The sequence below is a fragment of the Scophthalmus maximus genome, chromosome 18 (assembly GCF_022379125.1).
Source record: "Scophthalmus maximus strain ysfricsl-2021 chromosome 18, ASM2237912v1, whole genome shotgun sequence".
In the NCBI taxonomy this organism is placed as follows: Eukaryota; Metazoa; Chordata; class Actinopteri; order Pleuronectiformes; family Scophthalmidae; genus Scophthalmus; species Scophthalmus maximus.
Window position 1 is genome coordinate 966,529 of NC_061532.1, and position 19,419 is coordinate 985,947.

Genomic DNA, 19,419 nt, shown 5'->3' on the forward strand with positions numbered 1-19,419 from the left:
TGAAGGTGATTGGTTTCTCATTGCATAAATATACAACAATGGGAAGATTACTTAATTTATTTATCAATATACTTTTTGAATCAATTCTAGGCATTACTATCATATTAATTTGGGGTAATCAGATTCACTGGCTCAGTACTACCTATGCAGTATCTCTAAGAAAAGCATAACAATTAGATCAAAGTACACAATGATGCAATATTCTCAAGTTTTATTTTGCACTTGAATAAAATACAGTAGGTGTGTTGAATATTCTTTCCTCAGCTGTCCCCCCAGCAAAGTCAGCATTTGTGGAGAAAAGCAACACAAGTATGTGTGCCGGTGGTGCGCTCGGAGCCCCGTGGGGCCGGTGTTATGGCCCAACTGGTTTCCGATTTAACTGGTTCCCGTACCTAGCAGCTGCAGATGTTTTCCGCTTCAGTCAGCAGATTCGTCACTCATTCACAAACATATGACTGCCAATTTCCATGTCGCATTGGGTCGCATATCATTTGTCCATCGGCGAAAATTATCGTATAGGGAAGCACTAATTAACAGGCAACGATGAAAAAATACAGTGAAGAAAATAAAAAACTAAAAAGATCGCATGGAGTTGGATTCGATCTCACCACAGCAAAAACCCCTAAACGTAAAGTCCGTGACACTCTCCGTGAGCCACGCCAGCTCGTACTACTACTTGTTGTCCATCACATATTGATAGATGATTTCATCCTCCGGGGAACAGTTTGATTTGGATTCACCTGAATCAAATGATTACCTCTCGGCTTCACTCAGGAAGTTCCCGATTTTATCAAGATTGTTTTCTCGACACTGTGGCCACACTTACCACCCCATTACAGCCGCAAACGACCGTACACTGACAGAAATAAATACTTGTAAACTGTAACGATCTAACTCCGACTATATACCGTCAAAACACACATCGTTACTTGCTCACGCTGAGCCACAGGAAGAGGAAAAGAAAAGCAGGACTGAAGGCATGGACTTCACTGTCTCGCTACTTGCTTTTGTGCAACTATATTGGATAGTAAGTTTGGGCTTACTAAAATAACTGGTGACTCGGCTTATTTTAGAAAATATCCAAACATGCCTACTGTCATGTTTTCTAATGAATCAAGCCATCAAGGAGGCAAATTCACAACATCTGGCACATGACTATAAAAGGGGAATGGAGCAGGCTTCAGGTCCTTTGCGCCTTGATTATTTCACAAAGAATTTAAATACAAGTAAAGGAAGCTACTATGGACCCTGTCAAAGTGAAGGAGATTGTAGATTTAAAGATGAACAACATCTATGCTCCAAAATTCAACAAAAATCAATGCTATGTTCTTAAAAGAAAGGCTGAGGGTTACCAGTTAATAAGTAAGGCAACAGGACTGCATTAATAATGTTAATGAATTTTCAAATATCATTTCAAATGTTCATTGCAATGTAATCCCTAGAAGGGGAATTATATTATCTGTGCCACAGAAATCTCGATGAACAGCAGCATCACCTTGCAAAAGTCATTCGTACTCCAGAAGAAGCAAACAATTTATTTGTGGAGTTTCACGCCAGTGCGATCGGGGCACACTGTGGAGTGGAAAAGACAATGCATGCAATTATTAAACGCTATTACTGGCCAGGAATGAAAGCAGACATCACAAAATGGGTAAGTAAATTATTTCTAAATATTTATGTGGATTTTGTGGAAATATATAAATATATCATACTTGACTGTTCTCAATTGTTTGACTTAATTAGATTTCCCAATGTGATGACTGTCAAAAAAAGAGGGCCACAATAAAGGAGAAAACTCAGTATAAACCGATAGAGGTGAATCATGTTATTAAATATTACACATTTAACATGGAATTCTTAGCTGATATTATACTTTGGTTTGCATTTAAGGTTTCAAAGCCATTTGAACTTGTTGGGATGGACCTTGTTGGGAAGTTAAAGTGCTCCAACAATGGAAACATATACATTTGTGTCATGGTGGACTACTTCACTAAATGGCTCGAGGTGTCATGATCTTGTGTTCTCATTTCCTGTTTTATTTTGAATTAGTTCATTGTGTTGTTTCACTTCCTGTCCTGTGTCTTGTTTCTGGTGTCTTGTTTTTTCCTGTGTCCTGCCCCTGTGATTGTCTGCACCTGTTCCTAATGTGTCTCACCTGTGTTCTAATTGCCCTGCCCTCCTTGTGTGTATTTAGTCTCTGTGCTTCCCTTTGTCTGTTGTTGGATCGTCTGTTTTTTCATGTTGTCTGGCCCGGTCTGTTCCTGTCTGTTCCTGCTATTTGCCCTCGTCTGTTTCTGCATTTTTCCCCCTGGCTCCAGTGTTTGGATTGCCTTTGTTTGCTGCATTTTGTGGAGACCTTTAGTTGGTTTTCTTTTATTATTAAATATCTTTTCATCACCTTTGCATTTGGGTCCTGCTTCCTGTTCAGCCGTGACACGAGGTCTATCCCCTGAAGAGTAAAAAGGCTGAGGAAGTGACAGAGTGCATAATGGATTTTTTCTATAAGTATGGTTCACCTAAACGAATCCTTACTGACTGCGGTAAAGAATTCGTCAATAAAGTAAGCTGAATTCTGAGACATGATGATTATTGTATTTTTGGAAACAACTCTGGGAAATCAATTTGGTGTTACAGAACAATGTGTGTTCATTGTCTTATCCAATGCATATTCTAGATCAGGGGTGTCAAACTCAATTGCACAGGGGGCCAAAACTCAAAGCACACCTCAGGTCGCGGGCCGAACAGGATAAACATTTATTGAACACCCTTAAACTACACGTTTGAACATGAATATGAATAAAACAGACAGGAATATTATTTCAGAATAAATAAACTTGCACTTTAAATAAAATAAAATGTATTTTGCTCTCCATAAAAATATATCCTGTCAATAATTATACAAGTTCGAAATATGAACATGCTGCAAAAAACCCCTGAAAAAAATTAAAATAATAGTGCTTTTAAGTAAACGTTAAAATAAATGAAAACGTTTCTTTGTTCTTATGCCATTTTGTCAGAGCAGGATGTTTGGCATCTTTGTGCCCCATTACACTGCAGCTCAATCAGCTCCATCTGAATCTGTACAGGAGCAGTTTCCACGTCGACGGCAAACGGGTTGCGAAGCAGCTCGAAATTCTCTTTTCGCGCTTCAAAGTCACCAAAGCGCCGTGCGAACTCAGTGCGTTGTGCGCTCAGTTTGTCAGCAAAGTGCATATTTGGGAACACCGTTGCACCGACTTGGTTAAACATTACTTGGCAACAGGGGAAGTGAGGCAAGTTGGACTGGCGCATTTGTGTCTCCCATAAGAGCAGCTTCACTTTAAATGCCTTCACCGCATCGTACATGTCAGTGATTATGCGGTCACGTCCCTGGAGATGAAGGTTCAAGACGTTGAGATGAGCTGTTACGTCAGCCAGAAACGCCAGCTCACATTTCCACTTTTCATCCCGCAAAACTGTGGTGTCTTTTCCTTTACTGTCCATGAACTGACAGATTTCCTTGCTGAGCTCAAAAACTCTATTGAGAACTTTTCCCCGACTCAGCCAGCGCACCTCTGTATGATAAGGAATGTCGGCAAACTCTGAATCTATTTCCCGCATAAAAGACTGAAATTGCTGGTGATTTAAACCTTTAGCTCGGATAAAGTTTACGGTTTGCGTTACAGTGTTCATTACATGCTCCATTTTTAGGACTTTACCACACAGCATTTCCTGGTGTATGATGCAGTGATACGCTGTTAGCTCACCAGTACAGTTCTCCTCCTGCATCTTTGCTCGCATCCTTCCCACCAGTCCAACTTTTTCACTGCACATCGCCGGTGCTCCGTCTGTTGTAAGTCCAATTAGTTTGTCCCAGGGCAGTTTCATGTCAGTTATGCTTTGACATACGTTTTCAAAAATGTCTTTTCCTGTCGTTGTTCCATGCATCGATTTAATGTCCAATATTTCCTCTGTAACACACAAACTGGAGTCCACTCCACGGATGAAAATGGCCAGCTGTGCAGTTTCCGTCATGTCGGTACTTTCATCAACAGCAAGAGAAAATGCAGTAAAGTCTTTGCTTCTCTCACTCAACTGTGTTTTTAAATCAGTGGCCATCTCACAAATCCGATCAGCAACCATATTTCTACTCAGGCTTACATTTGCAAACATCTGCTTATTTTCTGGACACAAGACATCGCACACCTTCATCATGCAGCTCTTCAGAAACTCTCCCTCGGTAAATGGACGGGCTGATTTGGCTATCTCCTGTGCCACGATAAAACTTGCTTTCACAGCAGCTTCACTTTGGGATTTCGCTCTGGTGAAAAACGTCTGCTGAAATCTCAGATTCTTCTTTAACTCTTTTACTCTCTGTATCTTCTCTGCATTCAGGTTTTGCAGCTCCTGATGTTTTGTCTCGTAGTGCCGCCGTATATTAAATTCCTTAATTAAAGCCACAAATGAGACACAGGTTTACCAGCAATGTCAGTAAACATGTACTCAGCCTCCCATCGGTTTTGAAATGCTCTGTTTTCAGAATCAACTTTTCTCTTCGCCATTGTGAGGGGCTAGCTTCGCAATAACTTTTCAACGGGGTTGTAGCAGCCGGTTGTAGCGCAAAAGAAGCTGACTTGATTGACGCGGGAAAGTTCCCGGGTATCCGAGTGTCCGTTACTTGGTTACTGAAGCACTGCATTATGGGATCTGTAGTTTGTGTATTGTCAGCGCTTCATGTCGCCGGGTCATAATAATAGATCTATATAAAATTATCTTGCGGGCCGGATATAATTGCACGACGGGCCGGATGTGGCCCGCGGGCCTTGAGCTTGACATATATGTTCTAGATCAACCAGGACTTGTGTTCCAAGCTTGGTATTGCCAGAAGCTCTGCGCACCGTATCACCCGCAAACCAATGGCTTGGTGGAAAAGCTTAATGGAACCATTCAAGGGTGAAAATACACTTTTCTACAGTTTGTTTTATATTAATGTATATATATATATATATATATATATATATATATATATATATATATATATATATATATATATATATACAGTATATATAGTCTGTGTTTGTTTGTTTTGTGTATATATGTGTGTGTGTGTGTGTGTGTGTGTGTTATTGTATATATGTGATTCTAATTTGTATTCACTTTCAGGGCTTTGAAAAAAGTGGTGCAGGACCATCCAAGCGACTGGGAAAATTATATCATACCTACAGTGTTTGAAAAAAACAAAAACAAATAACCACTAAATATTCTCCATATTTCCTGATGTATGGAAGGGAGGCCCGTTATCCCTCTAAAATTCCAGACAAGTGGCAGGTATGATTGCAGTTTACTGCAGTAGGGGCTGCTCTGGCAACCATATCTATTTCTCTGCTGTAATATACTCATGTTAATTACCTACACCAACGTTACAGATAAGTGATGAAAACATCAACACCCTAATTAAAAATGAGGAAGTATGCAGCCGAATGACAAACCTCAAAGAAGTGCATGCGAAAGTGGAGGTCAATATTGCACAGGGATAACAGAGGGTGCGGAAGAGGAAGTTGTGGAAGGGGGAGGATGACAGGTTTGTGGTTGGGGACAAAGTGTTGCGGAAAATATTCGGCAGGAACAAAGAGAGAGTGGGAAATTAGAAGCTGATTTATTGGGACCATTCATAATTATCAATATTGATGGAAAAAGTGCTGACCTGAAAACACCAAGAGGAAACACTATGGAAAAGATCAACATTTATCATTTGAAGAAATACGTGGAACCACAACCGTGCATTCCAGCAAAACGGATTGCCACCACTTCCACTCCTCCTCTGGCACAGCAGCCAAGTCCCTCGATGTGTCCCGGGGTTCCCCAATCCCCCACTTTCTCACTGAGTCCCCAATCAGACCCCTTATCCTCAACTTTCAAGTCGTGCAACACAATTGGCTGTAATCCCTCAATTCCAGTCACCCCGGAGGAATGTAAGTATAGCTGTCAATACAATTTAATTTTAGTGACAAGATACTGTAAGACATACGCATTCACACAGGAGTATTTCATATGCCTCAGTAGGATTTGGGGGGGACATTTGCAGATTTATGCTGCATTAAATTACAAACTAAGCTTCTGTGAACAACTATGTATTCTAATTCTCAGTAATAGCTGACATCTGGTCCGGTGGAAGGCAAGGTGTGCTGTGGAGCAAAGTAGGGCCATACAAAATATTTGCCGCAGACCTGCAAATTCTGGCCCCCGGAAGGGAGGTCGAGAGTGAGGTAAATGCATACAATAAGTCTTTTCATTTACATGCTAAGATATTTTCACATATATAACTCCACACAACTGTCACTTAAGGTTTTGAATGCATTCATCCATGCCACCATTGTGAGGAGTCAAGAGGAGTCTGGAAAAATAACTATCTTGTTGACTCCTTTCAAATGACTGCAATGTGGAAAGGATCATTCAGGGGATTAAACAAGGTGACTCTAAAAATTCCTTGCATACATGATAAGAATACATAAAGGTATTCATGCATTATGTGTGTATGTTTTCAGCTTGACCCAATGGCCTATGATGTCCTAATAGGCCCAGTCTGTGACAATCGGCACTGGACACTTGTGGTGAGAATTTACGTACACTACCATATAATCACATGTAGGTAGGGGTGTCCCGACTCTTTGTGTGGGTTACCCTAGCATCATGATTTACTCTGATAATCAATCCTCTCTACATTACTTCACATATATTGTGAAGGTCATTTATCCAAACGAGAAGCGTTCAATTTACATCGACCCCTTTGGTGAAACTCCTGCCCACATAACAAAATGCAAGGATATGACGAGGCAAGTTTCATAAATCAGTAGTAATATCATTAAAGGTTCTTGGTTACAAATAACAACAGTATTCTGCTATTCCACAGAGCGTTCATGAGACACAAATGCCTCCACATCTCACGTTGGACTTGTGATCAAATAAGCCATTCCTGTCAGCAAGACTCAACATCCTGTGGGCCATTTGTCTGCAAGGTATGAGGGCAACTGACCCTTTGTTGAATACAGCTATTGGAAGTAACTGATTGTACTGTGTTTTGTGTAGTTTGCAGAGCTTATAATAACTGGTGGCAAGCTAGATTTCCATACAGATGAGGCTGCTATCATTCAGATGAGGAGGGAAATAGCTTGAAGACTGGTCACTTTCAATTTCAGATATAGCATCTTCTTTCAGTGATGGGGGCTCACCATTGTGTGCACTGCAGATGGAGCGGGGTTATCAGCCTGAAGCTCTCCACTCCGAGCTGCTAACCCTGTGCTTCCGCTGACCTACCATTGAGTGCTCACGTCCAGTCATCACACTAGCCATCCAGGAATCTCTCCTCTGGGGTCCTCTCCCCCTCTTTCTGCCTGCCTCTCCTCTCTCCTCCCACCCCAACCAATCGCGGCAGATGACTGCCCATAACTGAGTCCGGTTCTGCCAGAGATTTCTTCCTGTTTTCTCTCCACAGTCGCCAAGTGCTTGCTCATTGTGGGAACTTTTGGGTTTCTCTGTAATATAGTGAGGTCTCCAACTTACTATGTGAAGTGCCTTGAGATAAAAAAAAAATTGTCAAAATAGTTCAAAAACATTTAATTGAAATATTTATTGATTATTGTTTACACATTGTGGACTCAGTATAGTGTTCCTCTGTAAGGGGATTGAATCCTTTGGGAATTTTATTTCTCCTTAAAGCCATTTTTTGCAATAAATGCTTGACAACTGATAAGTTATGATTGTAGTCTTGGTAATTTAGTATGGTGTAAAGCTCTTAAATAACGCGGTATTGACGAGCACGTAATGGGAAATTTTGAGGTGGTGCGTCTGTATTTTACCATCCAATATAGTTGCACAAAAGCAAGTAGAGAGACAGTAAAGTCCATGCCTTCAGTCCTGCTTTTCTTTTCCTCTTCCTGTGGCTCAGCGTGAGCAAGTAACGATGTGTGTTTTGACAGTATATAGTCGGAGTTACATATTTCTGTCAGTGTACGGTCGTGTGCGGCTGTAATGGGGTGGTAAATGTGGCCGCAGTCGAGAAAACAATCTTGATAAAATCGGGAACTTGACAAAATGAGATGCGACCCGATGCGACATGGAAATTGGCAGTCATATGTTTGTGAATGAGTGACGAATCTGCTGACTGAAGCGGAAAACATCTGCAGCTGCTAGGTACGGGAACCAGTTAAATCGGAAACCAGTTGAGCCATAACACTGGCCCTCACTTTCATTGCGTCACGGGGTTTCGAGTAGCGAGCCCTCTGCCTCGCGTGTGCGTTAGACTGCTTGGTCCGTTTTTCAAGACGGGTCCGGTGGGTTGCCGACATCGCCGCAGACCCCACTGAGGACAGTGCCAGCAGAGGGAAGGCGCAGTGAGTACCAAGTCCACGGCCCCGGGAAGCGGGCGAGAGGGCGCTGTAAGGCTACTGCCGGAGCCGCGAGCCACCTTCGCTCCCAAACCTTTCCAAGCCGACCCAGAGCCGGTCGTGTTTTTTTATGGGACAAGAGTTAATCTAGTTGTTTGGGGCGACTCATCGATGCAAATTATTCGAGTCGTCCCAGCCCTAGTAGCAACTAGCAGCCTGATTTCAACAGCACAGTAACACACGGTCACAGTGCGACAATAATATGGAAAATAAAAGATAAATGAAACAGAGATAATTACCGGTCAAGCAGAACGCATCGTTTGTGAGCCCTGACGGTGTCGTTGCTTCTGTGGAGCCGCTCCGATGTTTACATCTGCTCGAGCTGTTTCCTTCTTTTAGCTCATTTTTGCTCGTGGTCTTTGTCATATATGCAGTTTCTGGTAAAGGAGCCAGGGAGTTTTGTCGTTGCTTGGCGTTTCTCTACCGCTGTGTTTTCAAACTAACTTCGCAAATCCTGCCAACAGCAGCTTTAATACAGAAGAAAATCTTTAAAATATTGTTGCAAGTGGTCTGTATGCATGGCCTTCACATGTTTTTTGTAAAGCTGTCCATGTCTTAAAAAATTGATGTGGATCTTTCCAGCATTATCATAAGAATCAATTTTTATTTTATTTTATGCATTTTAGTCTCTGTTTTTGACACTTTCTCACAGGGAAAATATGTTTTTGATTGAGTTTCTGAAAGGAATGTTTTAAGATAGGGTATATGTAATAATAATGTGTAAGCCCATGTTGCAATTATAACAAAAATAAAGATCTTTAAAATGCTGATGCATGATTGTGGACTATATGAAAATTACAAAATTCCAGGTCTTTTGGAAATGTTTGGTCACTGTCATAATTCAGCTCAATATTTTATTTATTGTTGCTTATGGAGAAAATGTCAAACTGGCACTGCATGTCAAAAAGGTTGCTGACCCATGGTCTACTCTAAGCTACAGAGCTCTTCTCAGTCCTAAATAGCTGCTTAGTGTTTTTTGGGGAGCACAAGGAGTTTCAGGGAAGCAGGGAATTGTAGGGAAAGTATAATAAATTCCATGGGTGAAAGAGCATAGGTCGTAGATAGATTTTCTTGTGGGTTGCTCCACCATGGCTTTTGCCAGAACCCAAAGACTTTTTAGCCATCTTGTGGGCACTTAATAATTAAGTTGGGGCCATGCATTAATTGTTATGAAGCAGCAGTATCTCCCAGTTCCTTGTGTCTATTTTCCCTTCTGTGTATATAGGTCAAGGGGCGTGGCCACTCTAATTACTGGGGACTCTGCCACTCATCAAGTGCAGCTGCTTCCCATCATCTAGTCACCTCACCAGTACTGAAGGCCAGGCTGAACTCCCCATCTTCGCCAGATCGTTTTTGTCAACCAGTGTGGAAACTTGGCCAGTAGATTATTTGTTAGTTTCAAGTCTAGTTATTCCTAGTGTCTTTGTCCAGACCTCCTTCAAGCTGCCTCAGACCTGCTGCATCATTCCACCTCAAAACAAGGATCACTCTTCACTCATGTCTGCTCCACTGCCTGTTCTATCAAGATTCATCTCTGGAGTCATCTCAGTCTGAACCCCAGCCTCAGCCGCGAGGTCAACCTGCCTGCTCGAAGTATTGACTCTCTCTCCCGAGTCTTGTGTTCAGTCTCTGTATTCTGGGTCAGTGATCTACTCTTTGCATTAATAACTCTTGGGAACCAAATAATTAAGTTGTGGCCGCCAAGCCCGGATTATCCATATATAGAATTGGGCGAGTGCCCTGGGGCACCAGCCAATGGAGGGGCACCAAATGATGAGACCAGAGTCGCCCCGCAAATTAAGCAAGGCACCACCTCCCCCTCATGTCAAAGGCAGTCCGTCAGTATTGTGAGAGGATGAAGCATCCTTCAAGAGAAGATTTAAAAAATGACAAACATGTTTCGCCACATTTAGCAACAAACAACGTATAAAAAAGTGAGGTGAATTTTGACCAGATTTACAGCAATGTTTGTGAACTTGTATATTATATTAGATATTTACTTTCCTTGTAAAAAATTTAACATCAATGTTAAATCTAAATGTGACGGTTGAAACTAAAACTAAACTAAATTTAACTAACATGTTAGCTTGACAAATGTGCCCACCGACAATAGCCATGTTCATTGTTTACATTTATATTATGATAATGTCCGGTGTTTTCTTACTTGTGAATGAGCCACGAGCCGTCAGTTAGCATGTTGTGCTCCGCTCATGTCTTCCTCCTCCGATGCAGTCAAACTCAGACTGAGGCAGCGGTGCGCGTTCATGTGTTGAGGGGGGAGGGGCTTGGGACGGAGGTCTGTTGGAAGCAAGTCGGATTTTGTGGCGATTTTCTAAATCATCTACCCAACCTTTAAGGAAATCAAAATTCCAGTACCTTAAAATATTAGAACATTTCATTAGATCAGGTCTCTGGTGGTGCTCTGCTAGGCCTTTACTGCAGCTTTCTTCAGTTCCCGTTTGTTTTTGGACAAGCGAAATTTATGCTCAATTGCCTTAAAAAACTATGTTTGCTTTTGCAATATGCTTCGGGTCATCGTCTGTTATTATGAATTCCCCAAGGATGACTCTCAGCAATCACTTAAAGGACAGGATCCACAGCATGATCTATCAGATGAATAGTTTAATGACAGTCAATTTATTATTATTAGTTACAGAGAATGATAAATTAATTATTTTCTTTAATTTCCTAATTAGGTAGGGGATAGTTATTTTAGAGTAAGTGTTTTGCTGCAGAGAGGCAGGTTGCCTGAGAAAGAGGGAACTGAGAATAAGGTATGCAAGCAAATTGGATTCTGTGCCTCTCCACTCAGGGCTCTCAAAGGCGGTTTAAAAACTCCTCTGAATCCAAAGCTCCTTTGAGTTAAAGTAAATAAAAAAATTCACAAGCATCAGGGGTTGTCCACTTGAATGTAAATTGTATGAACACTCTCCTAATGTTTCCAGCTTACCTCCAGTCATACTCAGGTCCACATTTATACAGATCCTTCACTTTGTCGAGTCAGACAGACTTCACCGCTGCCAGAGCGTGGATTGTTGCTTGTGTCATTAAGTCACGTTTAACAGTTATAGTATAATTTAGACATCTATGAAGTTTGTGCCATGTTTCAGGTGACAACTAAGCAAGACTTGATATGGGTAAATGACATAAGATTGTACTGCTTTGTGACCATGTGTTGAAGGGAGACATATGCAATAATATAAAATATGTAGTCTACAAATCTGTGTCAGTGTCAGTGATATCTCACCTCTGACAGAAGAACATCCATGTTGAATGCCAACCGATTGTTGTATACTAAGTACCGATGATGTGAAGATGTATTGAAGAGAAGTCCGCCGACACCGTCTTGATTGTATATAAAGGTTTATTACAAAAAGACCAGTATCGATTCAAGCCCTGCAGAGCTTGGAGAGTGTCCGGCCAAAAGGACAACCCTCCCGACTCTTCTTGGGGGTTACATTTATAGGCCCATCGTTGGCTTGATAAGGAACACCTGGTTCGAATCAAGTTATGCTATGTGAGACGTGTAACTTTCAAGGCCAAGTAAAGGAGTGGTAAGGGTCCTTGAAAGACCCCTTGCATAACATTCCAAAGGAAGAGAAGTAAGCCCATATTCCCTTCTTATTCCATATATGGACAAAAAGACACTACACGATCTGCAAACATCCTCCGTGTCTGTATTTTTTCAAAGACTTCAGACAAGAAGCACAACACTTTGTCCATGAACTCTTTCTTTTCCAGAGGAGATATGACTTTTCCTGTGATGATTTTCTGCAAATATGTAGTTTATTAGGGAGGATACTCAACATTGTCAACTCACTTCAAGATGTTGCAGTAGGCACTGTTCTCAGTGATGAAGTCTATTAAAAAGCCACTGAGCTCTCGCCGTTGGTGCTGAGATTGTTTGGCCCTTTCCTAAAATTAAATTATAAAATGCTTAAACACGTATCAATAAATTACTGCGGTTAAATACTACAAGTGTGTCATTTTCTTCCCTTAAACATTAGCACTTCCTTACTTACCACAAGAGTCTTGACAGATGTGTTTTCACTCAGGCTGATGGCATCTCGACCATGGTAACATCACTGTCCTAAATGGATACACACAACACAACTGAGTGTACAGCTCTGAATGGTGGACATTGTGTTTGTCCACATGCAATAAACTTTATACTAACCAGCTCTTTAGAAGGAAAGCTTTAAGGACTCTTGCTATAAGCATTATCCTCCTCAGTGTCCAATGGTATCTGTAGACCACACATCATTATTGCGCGATCATGTTTAATATGCAAAGGTTAACCACTTCAAAAATGGATCCAGGTTGGATTCAGAATGACAGTGCTATACTAAATATACTGCACATGCCATAAAGATACATGAAGTACGTAGCACTGAACACATTGCAGCTTGAATGTCTCCTTTTACGTGAGTGGGAGCCAAGTTACACTGCGACATGTTCATGTTCATGCTTAGGTTAGAATGAGTGCAGTTTATATCTTGTTTAGTATTTTATCTCTAATAGTTAAGCGGGTTACTGTCACTTTAAGGGAAATAGCTTGCCGCTTTAATCAACGTGCCTTTGACGTCGTTAGCATCGTGTTGATGTTGACCAGTTAGTTCAGTTGAGATTCATAAACAGACTGAGCGACACGATTTCCTTACCGTAGTATACCTATCTGTACGAAGAATACTTGGCTTTTGATACATCTGTAAGGTTTCACAAACTGTGGAATAAATGTTTTGTTTTACCCTTTTCACCAGAAGACAGGTGGGACATTGTCTCGGAGGGTTGCTTTGCCTTCTTCAGTAAAATGGGCGAACTTCCTCCCATACCTGCAATTAAAACACTGGAGCATTACATTTTTGGTCAGGTGTTACACAAAATTCCTTTTGATAATACTTACTTAAATAAGTATTATTTTTGTAGAACAGCATCATACCCCTTCAGCCCAAAGTTCTCCAGCAGGACAACACACCACCGCCGTCTCAGGAAAGACATGTCATGCGAAAGAAAGAGTGCAGTTACTCAAAATGCATTTATTTCCTTATATAGTATATTCCATATATTTACAGATTCTCTTTATTCATAATAAAAAACGGCTAGTGTTGTCATAACCCTGCTTTGTGCCTACACTCTGAAAACTCATTCCTTTAAAATAATCATGATTTCTGCCTTTGCATCTTCACCCATTCTGGCAAAAAATAAACTTTTACAGGGTGAATGTGAGATGAAAAATAGATGGATAAAACCCAAACCAAAAAAATAACACATTAATTTATAATATGTGAAAACAGGGACCATTTAAATTATTTAAAAAGAAAAATTGATAAGTGATAATATAGATGGACTTACCACCATATTTTAAATCGGACCTCTGGTGGCCCTGCAAATGAGCAATAAGGTCAGGTTACCCCCCTGTGACAGAATGGACATTTGACAGCCTCTATGTCAAATCTTATGAGCTCAGGGCTGAATGTTGTGTTAGTCTATAGGAGTAGTAATATAATGATTATGTTAGTGAGTTTGACATTGGAAAATTCCTTAGGCACTAACAAGAGAGATTAAAAATGTGACAGACTCCTGTAAACAGCCGTCCTGCTTTGCAGTTTGAAAAATATTTAATAATTATTTTTAAAATAATTTTGCGCAAAACGTTGTTGTACAACTGCAGCTTTTTTGCATTGTTTTACAGTTCAGGCTAACTGAAATAAAATAAATCACATGACATTGTTTGTAACTTAACAGAAAATTCAATTACCAAAATGAAAAAATATTTCAACTTGATATATCCTTAAAATATCACCAGGCATGAAAATGGGTCAGGGGTGAAAAAGGTGAGAAGGATACGCCCCCTCTAGGGGGGTCCGGGGGCATGGTCCCCCGTAAGAAAATTTTGAATATTTCATATTTAAAAGTTTCAATCTGATGCATTTTGAGAGAAAAATCAAGCAGAATTAAAGCTGCAAGCAGCAATGAGCGGGCCCGAGCACTCTTGCCGTCGGGGACGCACGGGTCACCGCTCTCGACGCGTCTGCCAAGTTTCGGGACAGCTGGTCAGACGCGGAGACATATCGGACATATCAACATGTCTGCCAAGTTTCGTGAGACACAAAGCATCATAAGTGCCTCAAATATGTTTTTCGTATTTGATGACGAACAGTGCGTCACCATGGCAACAGCGTTTGACACATGGTCAAAATTTTCACAGTATAACATCAGCCATGTGTCACAACTACGCTGACCAAATATGAGGTGGATCCGGTGAACCTACAAGTCAGAGGATGTAAAAGTAGAATTTCAAACTTTCTGTTGCCAGTAGACGGCCCTATGACCTGTGTCCAATATTGACATTGGAATCTGTTAAGGGCGGGACAGTTATCATTCCTGAGATATCTGGTAAAGATATGTCCAAATATGGTTGAGTTATTTTTTATGTGACATCTCCCAGTGTGTATAACTGTTCTGAGCAAGTTTGAGGTAGATCGGGTGAATCTGCGAGGCAGGGGATATAAAAGTTCCATTTTTCATGATATGTTCCCAGTAGGTGGCGCTATGACCTATGGTCAATATATCCATGGAGATGCGTTGAGGGCAGGACTTTTATCATACCTGAGAAGTTTCGTACAGATCAGACCAAGCACCTTCGATTCATAGCCATCACAATATGCACCCTAACGCACAAAATTACATAAGGGGGCACTATTGAGCCCCATGGACACACCCAGCGCCAGGCCTCTGGGAGCAATTTCTGACGTGTATGCCAATTTTCATGACTTTTCAAATATGGGAACAGCCTGCAGAATGAGCGAACGCGTCTGAAAAATAATAATTATAATAATTATAATCCTTACGGAAACAATAGGGCCATGCACTTCGGTGCAGCGGCCCCTGGTGCATGCATGCACCGGGGTCTGCGCACCTCTTGCTTGGGCCCTAATAATCCTTATGGAAACAAAAGGGTCTTGCACCTTGGTGAAGTAAAGTAAAGGATCTTTCTATACATGGTCACATTATGCTATATAAGAAATGAGACTGACAACTTCTCTCATGAAATGTGCAACAGCACAACTTTAATAGTGCAATCTGCTGCAGAAGATGAATATGGGTGGTAAGGGGCAGGGGTTAGAGTGCTGTCATTTTTTCTTCTTTGCCTGCACCAGTGTCTCCATGGCCCACTTTCGCTGTTTTCAAACACTGAATTAAAAGTGTTGATGAGCAGGACACACTGCAGGGCAATATGGATGCACATCTCAGTAAATAATAACCATCAAGTATTCAGACATCATCATCAAGCCAAAGTATAAATAGTATTTTACAATCAAAATGTATTTTAGGAAATCTGGGGGAACCAATTTGAATGGGCCTGATGGAGATGATAACATTAATAATAAATATTATCTATCATTAACAGTTGTTTTGCTTTAATATGTCAGTAGAGGAGATGCTTGATCGTCAATAAATATTGTTTGTTTATACCTCATTCTGTTCTGTATAGATCTATTCATTCTTAGACTGACAGATGGAGCAAACTGTTGTAAAGGAAGGAGGATTAGTGGAGAACTGGGTTGTCAGGTGTAACTGTGTGGCTCGTGCGCCAGGTAGGAGGGCCCTTAGCAGAATTTTGTCATATTTTCAAAAATATATATATAATTTACTGGAAGAGATATTTATATATACATATATATATATATTTGGGTGCATGACATGTTGCATTGAGATTTGAGCATCAGTGTGAGGGCTTATATGGCATTTGAGTCAGAACTGTGATAATTAAATCATGGCCACACCAGTTAATTCAAGTTCCAGATGCGGCGGGATGGTTCTCTGTTTTGAGTGATGCTGTTTATGAAGTTTTGAAGAATAAAGGCAATTATACTTTTATATTCAAGAGTATAAAGCACTTTAACTAGGGCTGCAGCTGTCTCCATGCAAACTATATTAAAAAGCTGTTTTCTGCTGATTTGAACACGCCAGCGGTTGTTGTATTAGGGGCGTAACTCCTGTTGTGAATGGAACAGTGCGTGGAGTAGGGGTAGTGTGCACGTGCATGGGACGAGAGAGTGACTCAAGAGACAGAGAGAGAGCTAGAAGTCGGGTGTGCATGCTAGCTGAAGGTAACAGTTGATGTTCAATAATAAATACCGTGAAGCAGACAGCTTCGGCCCTTGCAAAACTACCTCCTTACTCCCTGTCTACGGTCCGGACGACGGGCAGAATAAAAGACCAACACGGTGTATAACTTACAATAATCATTGTAGGACACACTGGTATAATGATGGTCCAATATTACGCCAATAATAAGGCTCTAGGGGCCAGAGTTTAAAGAATTTAATTCACATCTGTCCATGTTTGCAAGCAGCTTAAGCAACAATGAACAGTCTCTCCATAGGAGATGACTTACAATAATTATCGCATTCCCACAAGTCATTAATGCGCAGCCACGACTTAATTATCTCGTTCCCACAGATTACTAAATTGTGGCCACGCATTAATATTTTTCCCAAGTACGTCACCAGGGGGGCTCCATAGCAATGTCAATATGCCAATAGAATTGTCAATACAGCAGTGGCAATACACCAAGTCAAACCAGGAAACATAATTCAATTCTCAGACTCTACTACAGCACTAATGACACAAAGGCTTGGAAAAGTGGGGCCAGGCAAAACTCTAAGTTAGGTTTTATCCATGTTGGGAAACACCTTTTATACCTTTTTTTAAAAATCTTATTCCTAGAACATGTGGGTGTACAGGGGAATGACAAAGCTGGCAGGAAAAATAGCAGTCAACCAGAAGGAATTTGGAAAGTTTTCAAAGAATTGTATGACAGTGTTGACTGTAAGAGCCTAATACATAAAGGACTAACAAAATTATGGCAAAAACAGTGAGAGAAGGGAAATAAAAGGCAGGTTGGAATTTCCAATGGGAAATAAAGGGCAGGGTCAGGGGTTTTTTTTTGGGGGGGGGGGGGGTAATTCAGCCAACACCGAAATACATATCAAATACAAGAATGGGCAAGAGGGTGGAGGTTTAATAACTAGGCAGAGACTGGGTCACTGCATTTAATCTTGGGCTATAGCAATTGTTGTTAAACACCCAAATAGAAAATGCATCTATGGAGAGGCAGGAACTGTAAATCATGCCTCGATGGAATGTGTAAGTTAACACGCAGAGAGGGATAAAGCTGTCAGACAGGACTTTTTTAGAAATCAATACACATTTTGGATAATTGTGAAATAACAAAAGCTGTAATTGATTTTGTCATTATTCTGTGTTTGTAGTGTCTTGAGATTTAATCAACTGTACCTGCAAGTGCTGCTCTACGGGCGCTTGCCTAGATGGCGTGTCCTCGTGTAGTTGTAAAGTTCATTCATATTCATCACATTCAGACGTGTTGATTTTCCATTATTGGTCCATTCAAAATAAAGTTTGCGTAGATCCATATACATCTTGAACAACACATATATATATATATAGAAACAAACAAACAACGCTCGTATGCTACTCCCGTATGCAACACACTTGGGACTGATTGCCGCTCTTCCCCATCTGTGTTTTCCACGTACGCGTAATGCCCCCTAATGGAGAAACAAGGAACTACAAGACATTCCTGGCTCTACTAAGGCTTGATCAATGATTTGAATCATACATGACCAGTAGATGGCAGTAACCCGCCTTAGCTGCATCCAATCTGCCGCACATGTCAACAGAACAAGAAGAAGATCACTACAAACGGTGAACGTCTGCCGTTTCAATTCTGGCGGGCTGACCCTGCGTAAACAAGATGGACTTAAACTCTGCACTGGATTTTCTGAACTTACGTGAAATACCAGAAGGTAACATTGAATTTTGCGTGTTTTGTACGCAGCCCTTTTCTATTTCATTCAATTACAAGATATTTGTGGCGGCCTTTGGGTTCCGACGTTGCTAATTCCCGGGTTATGTGTTCCGCTCTGGTGAACGGGAAGAAGAGCAATCTGAATCGCAGTAACCCATTTTTCAAGGTAGCCAGTACCTTCTGGTTTGGAAGCTCAGTGAAGACGAAGCGTCAGACCGTGGACCTGACGTTGGCAGCCAGAGGCGAACACACTGCGGTGTGACAGGCTGGGTGGTTACGGTGTTTTCCTAAAAGCGGATCAGTTAGTGAAATGAAAGTTCGACAAAGTAAACTGTGTCAGTTATTTGTTTGCCGAAGTAAAGCGTGTAGGTGTGTAGTTCTGCTCAGTCGTTCGCGCCACGTTGGAACCTACCACGACTTAATGATTTAACTACTAACGTTAAATTGACAAGTTCATAGAGGGAGTTTGGTGCAACGACCCCCCCCCCCCCCCCCCCTTAACTTTATCATAAAGGCAGTTATGAGGCTCTCTTAAGGACAACCTGCGCGTATGCACACTGACTGGAAATTCTTATTTCATATTCATATTTGACAGCAATCGGATAAAAACCCAACATATGTACACTAGTATTATAGACCTACTTACTTAACCACAGTGACCTAGATATGATGCACTTGATACACAAGAAGTTTATGTTTTGATTATAACTATTCCACGTATCCACATTCATATTAACTCACGATATACCTTTCTTATCTGTGCAAAAATATAATAAATGCCTTTCTTGTCACAATGTACTGTGGTGTATTTCCTCATCAGGGTCAAAGGAGATGAAAAAAAAATCAATCAATCGGTCAATTGACACCAATAATTAGGAAATGTCACAGAGAATATGGTTTTGAGGAGCTCAGATGAGAGGACGTTTACACACTGACTAAGTTTAGCATACTGAGGAGTTAGTGGTGTTTTGAGGAGCAGATAAGGGACAAGGCAAAAAAGAGGAGATGCATAGTGTATCAACCAGAACACAGGACTCTGACGCTGGTGGCAGAACTGTGACAAATGTGTCCTGACCAGAATTCCTGTTCACATTGTTGTTGGTATTTTGCTATTGTCTGTGTCTGCTGAGGAAGTGCTAGCTATGGCTGCGGAGCAACTGG

At 41.1% G+C, this 19,419-nt stretch overlaps 1 protein-coding gene, 2 long non-coding RNA genes and 1 pseudogene across 3 annotated transcripts in view; 3 read left to right on the forward strand and 1 right to left on the reverse strand.

Annotated features, from left to right (window-relative positions):
- The first annotated feature begins 1,179 nt into the window (after positions 1–1,179).
- Positions 1,180–2,560, forward strand: LOC124849597. Its single transcript, XR_007030109.1, has 3 exons — positions 1,180–1,651; positions 1,744–2,004; positions 2,441–2,560. It is a non-coding gene; the product is annotated as an uncharacterized LOC124849597 (long non-coding RNA).
- A 440-nt stretch (positions 2,561–3,000) lies between these two features.
- LOC118290599 lies at positions 3,001–4,541 on the reverse strand (annotated as a pseudogene).
- A 1,805-nt stretch (positions 4,542–6,346) lies between these two features.
- On the forward strand, positions 6,347–6,817 carry LOC118283714. Its single transcript, XR_004784648.2, has 3 exons — positions 6,347–6,449; positions 6,525–6,590; positions 6,724–6,817. It is a non-coding gene; the product is annotated as an uncharacterized LOC118283714 (long non-coding RNA).
- Positions 6,818–18,102: 11,285 nt separating this feature from the next.
- Positions 18,103–19,419, forward strand: part of ncapd3 (non-SMC condensin II complex, subunit D3) — a 35,409-nt gene continuing 34,092 nt past the window's right edge. The window contains exon 1 of the mRNA XM_047328699.1: positions 18,103–18,256. Within this exon, the coding sequence (XP_047184655.1) occupies positions 18,205–18,256 (52 nt within the window). The 5' untranslated portion in view covers positions 18,103–18,204. The remainder of the gene's footprint in view (positions 18,257–19,419) is intronic.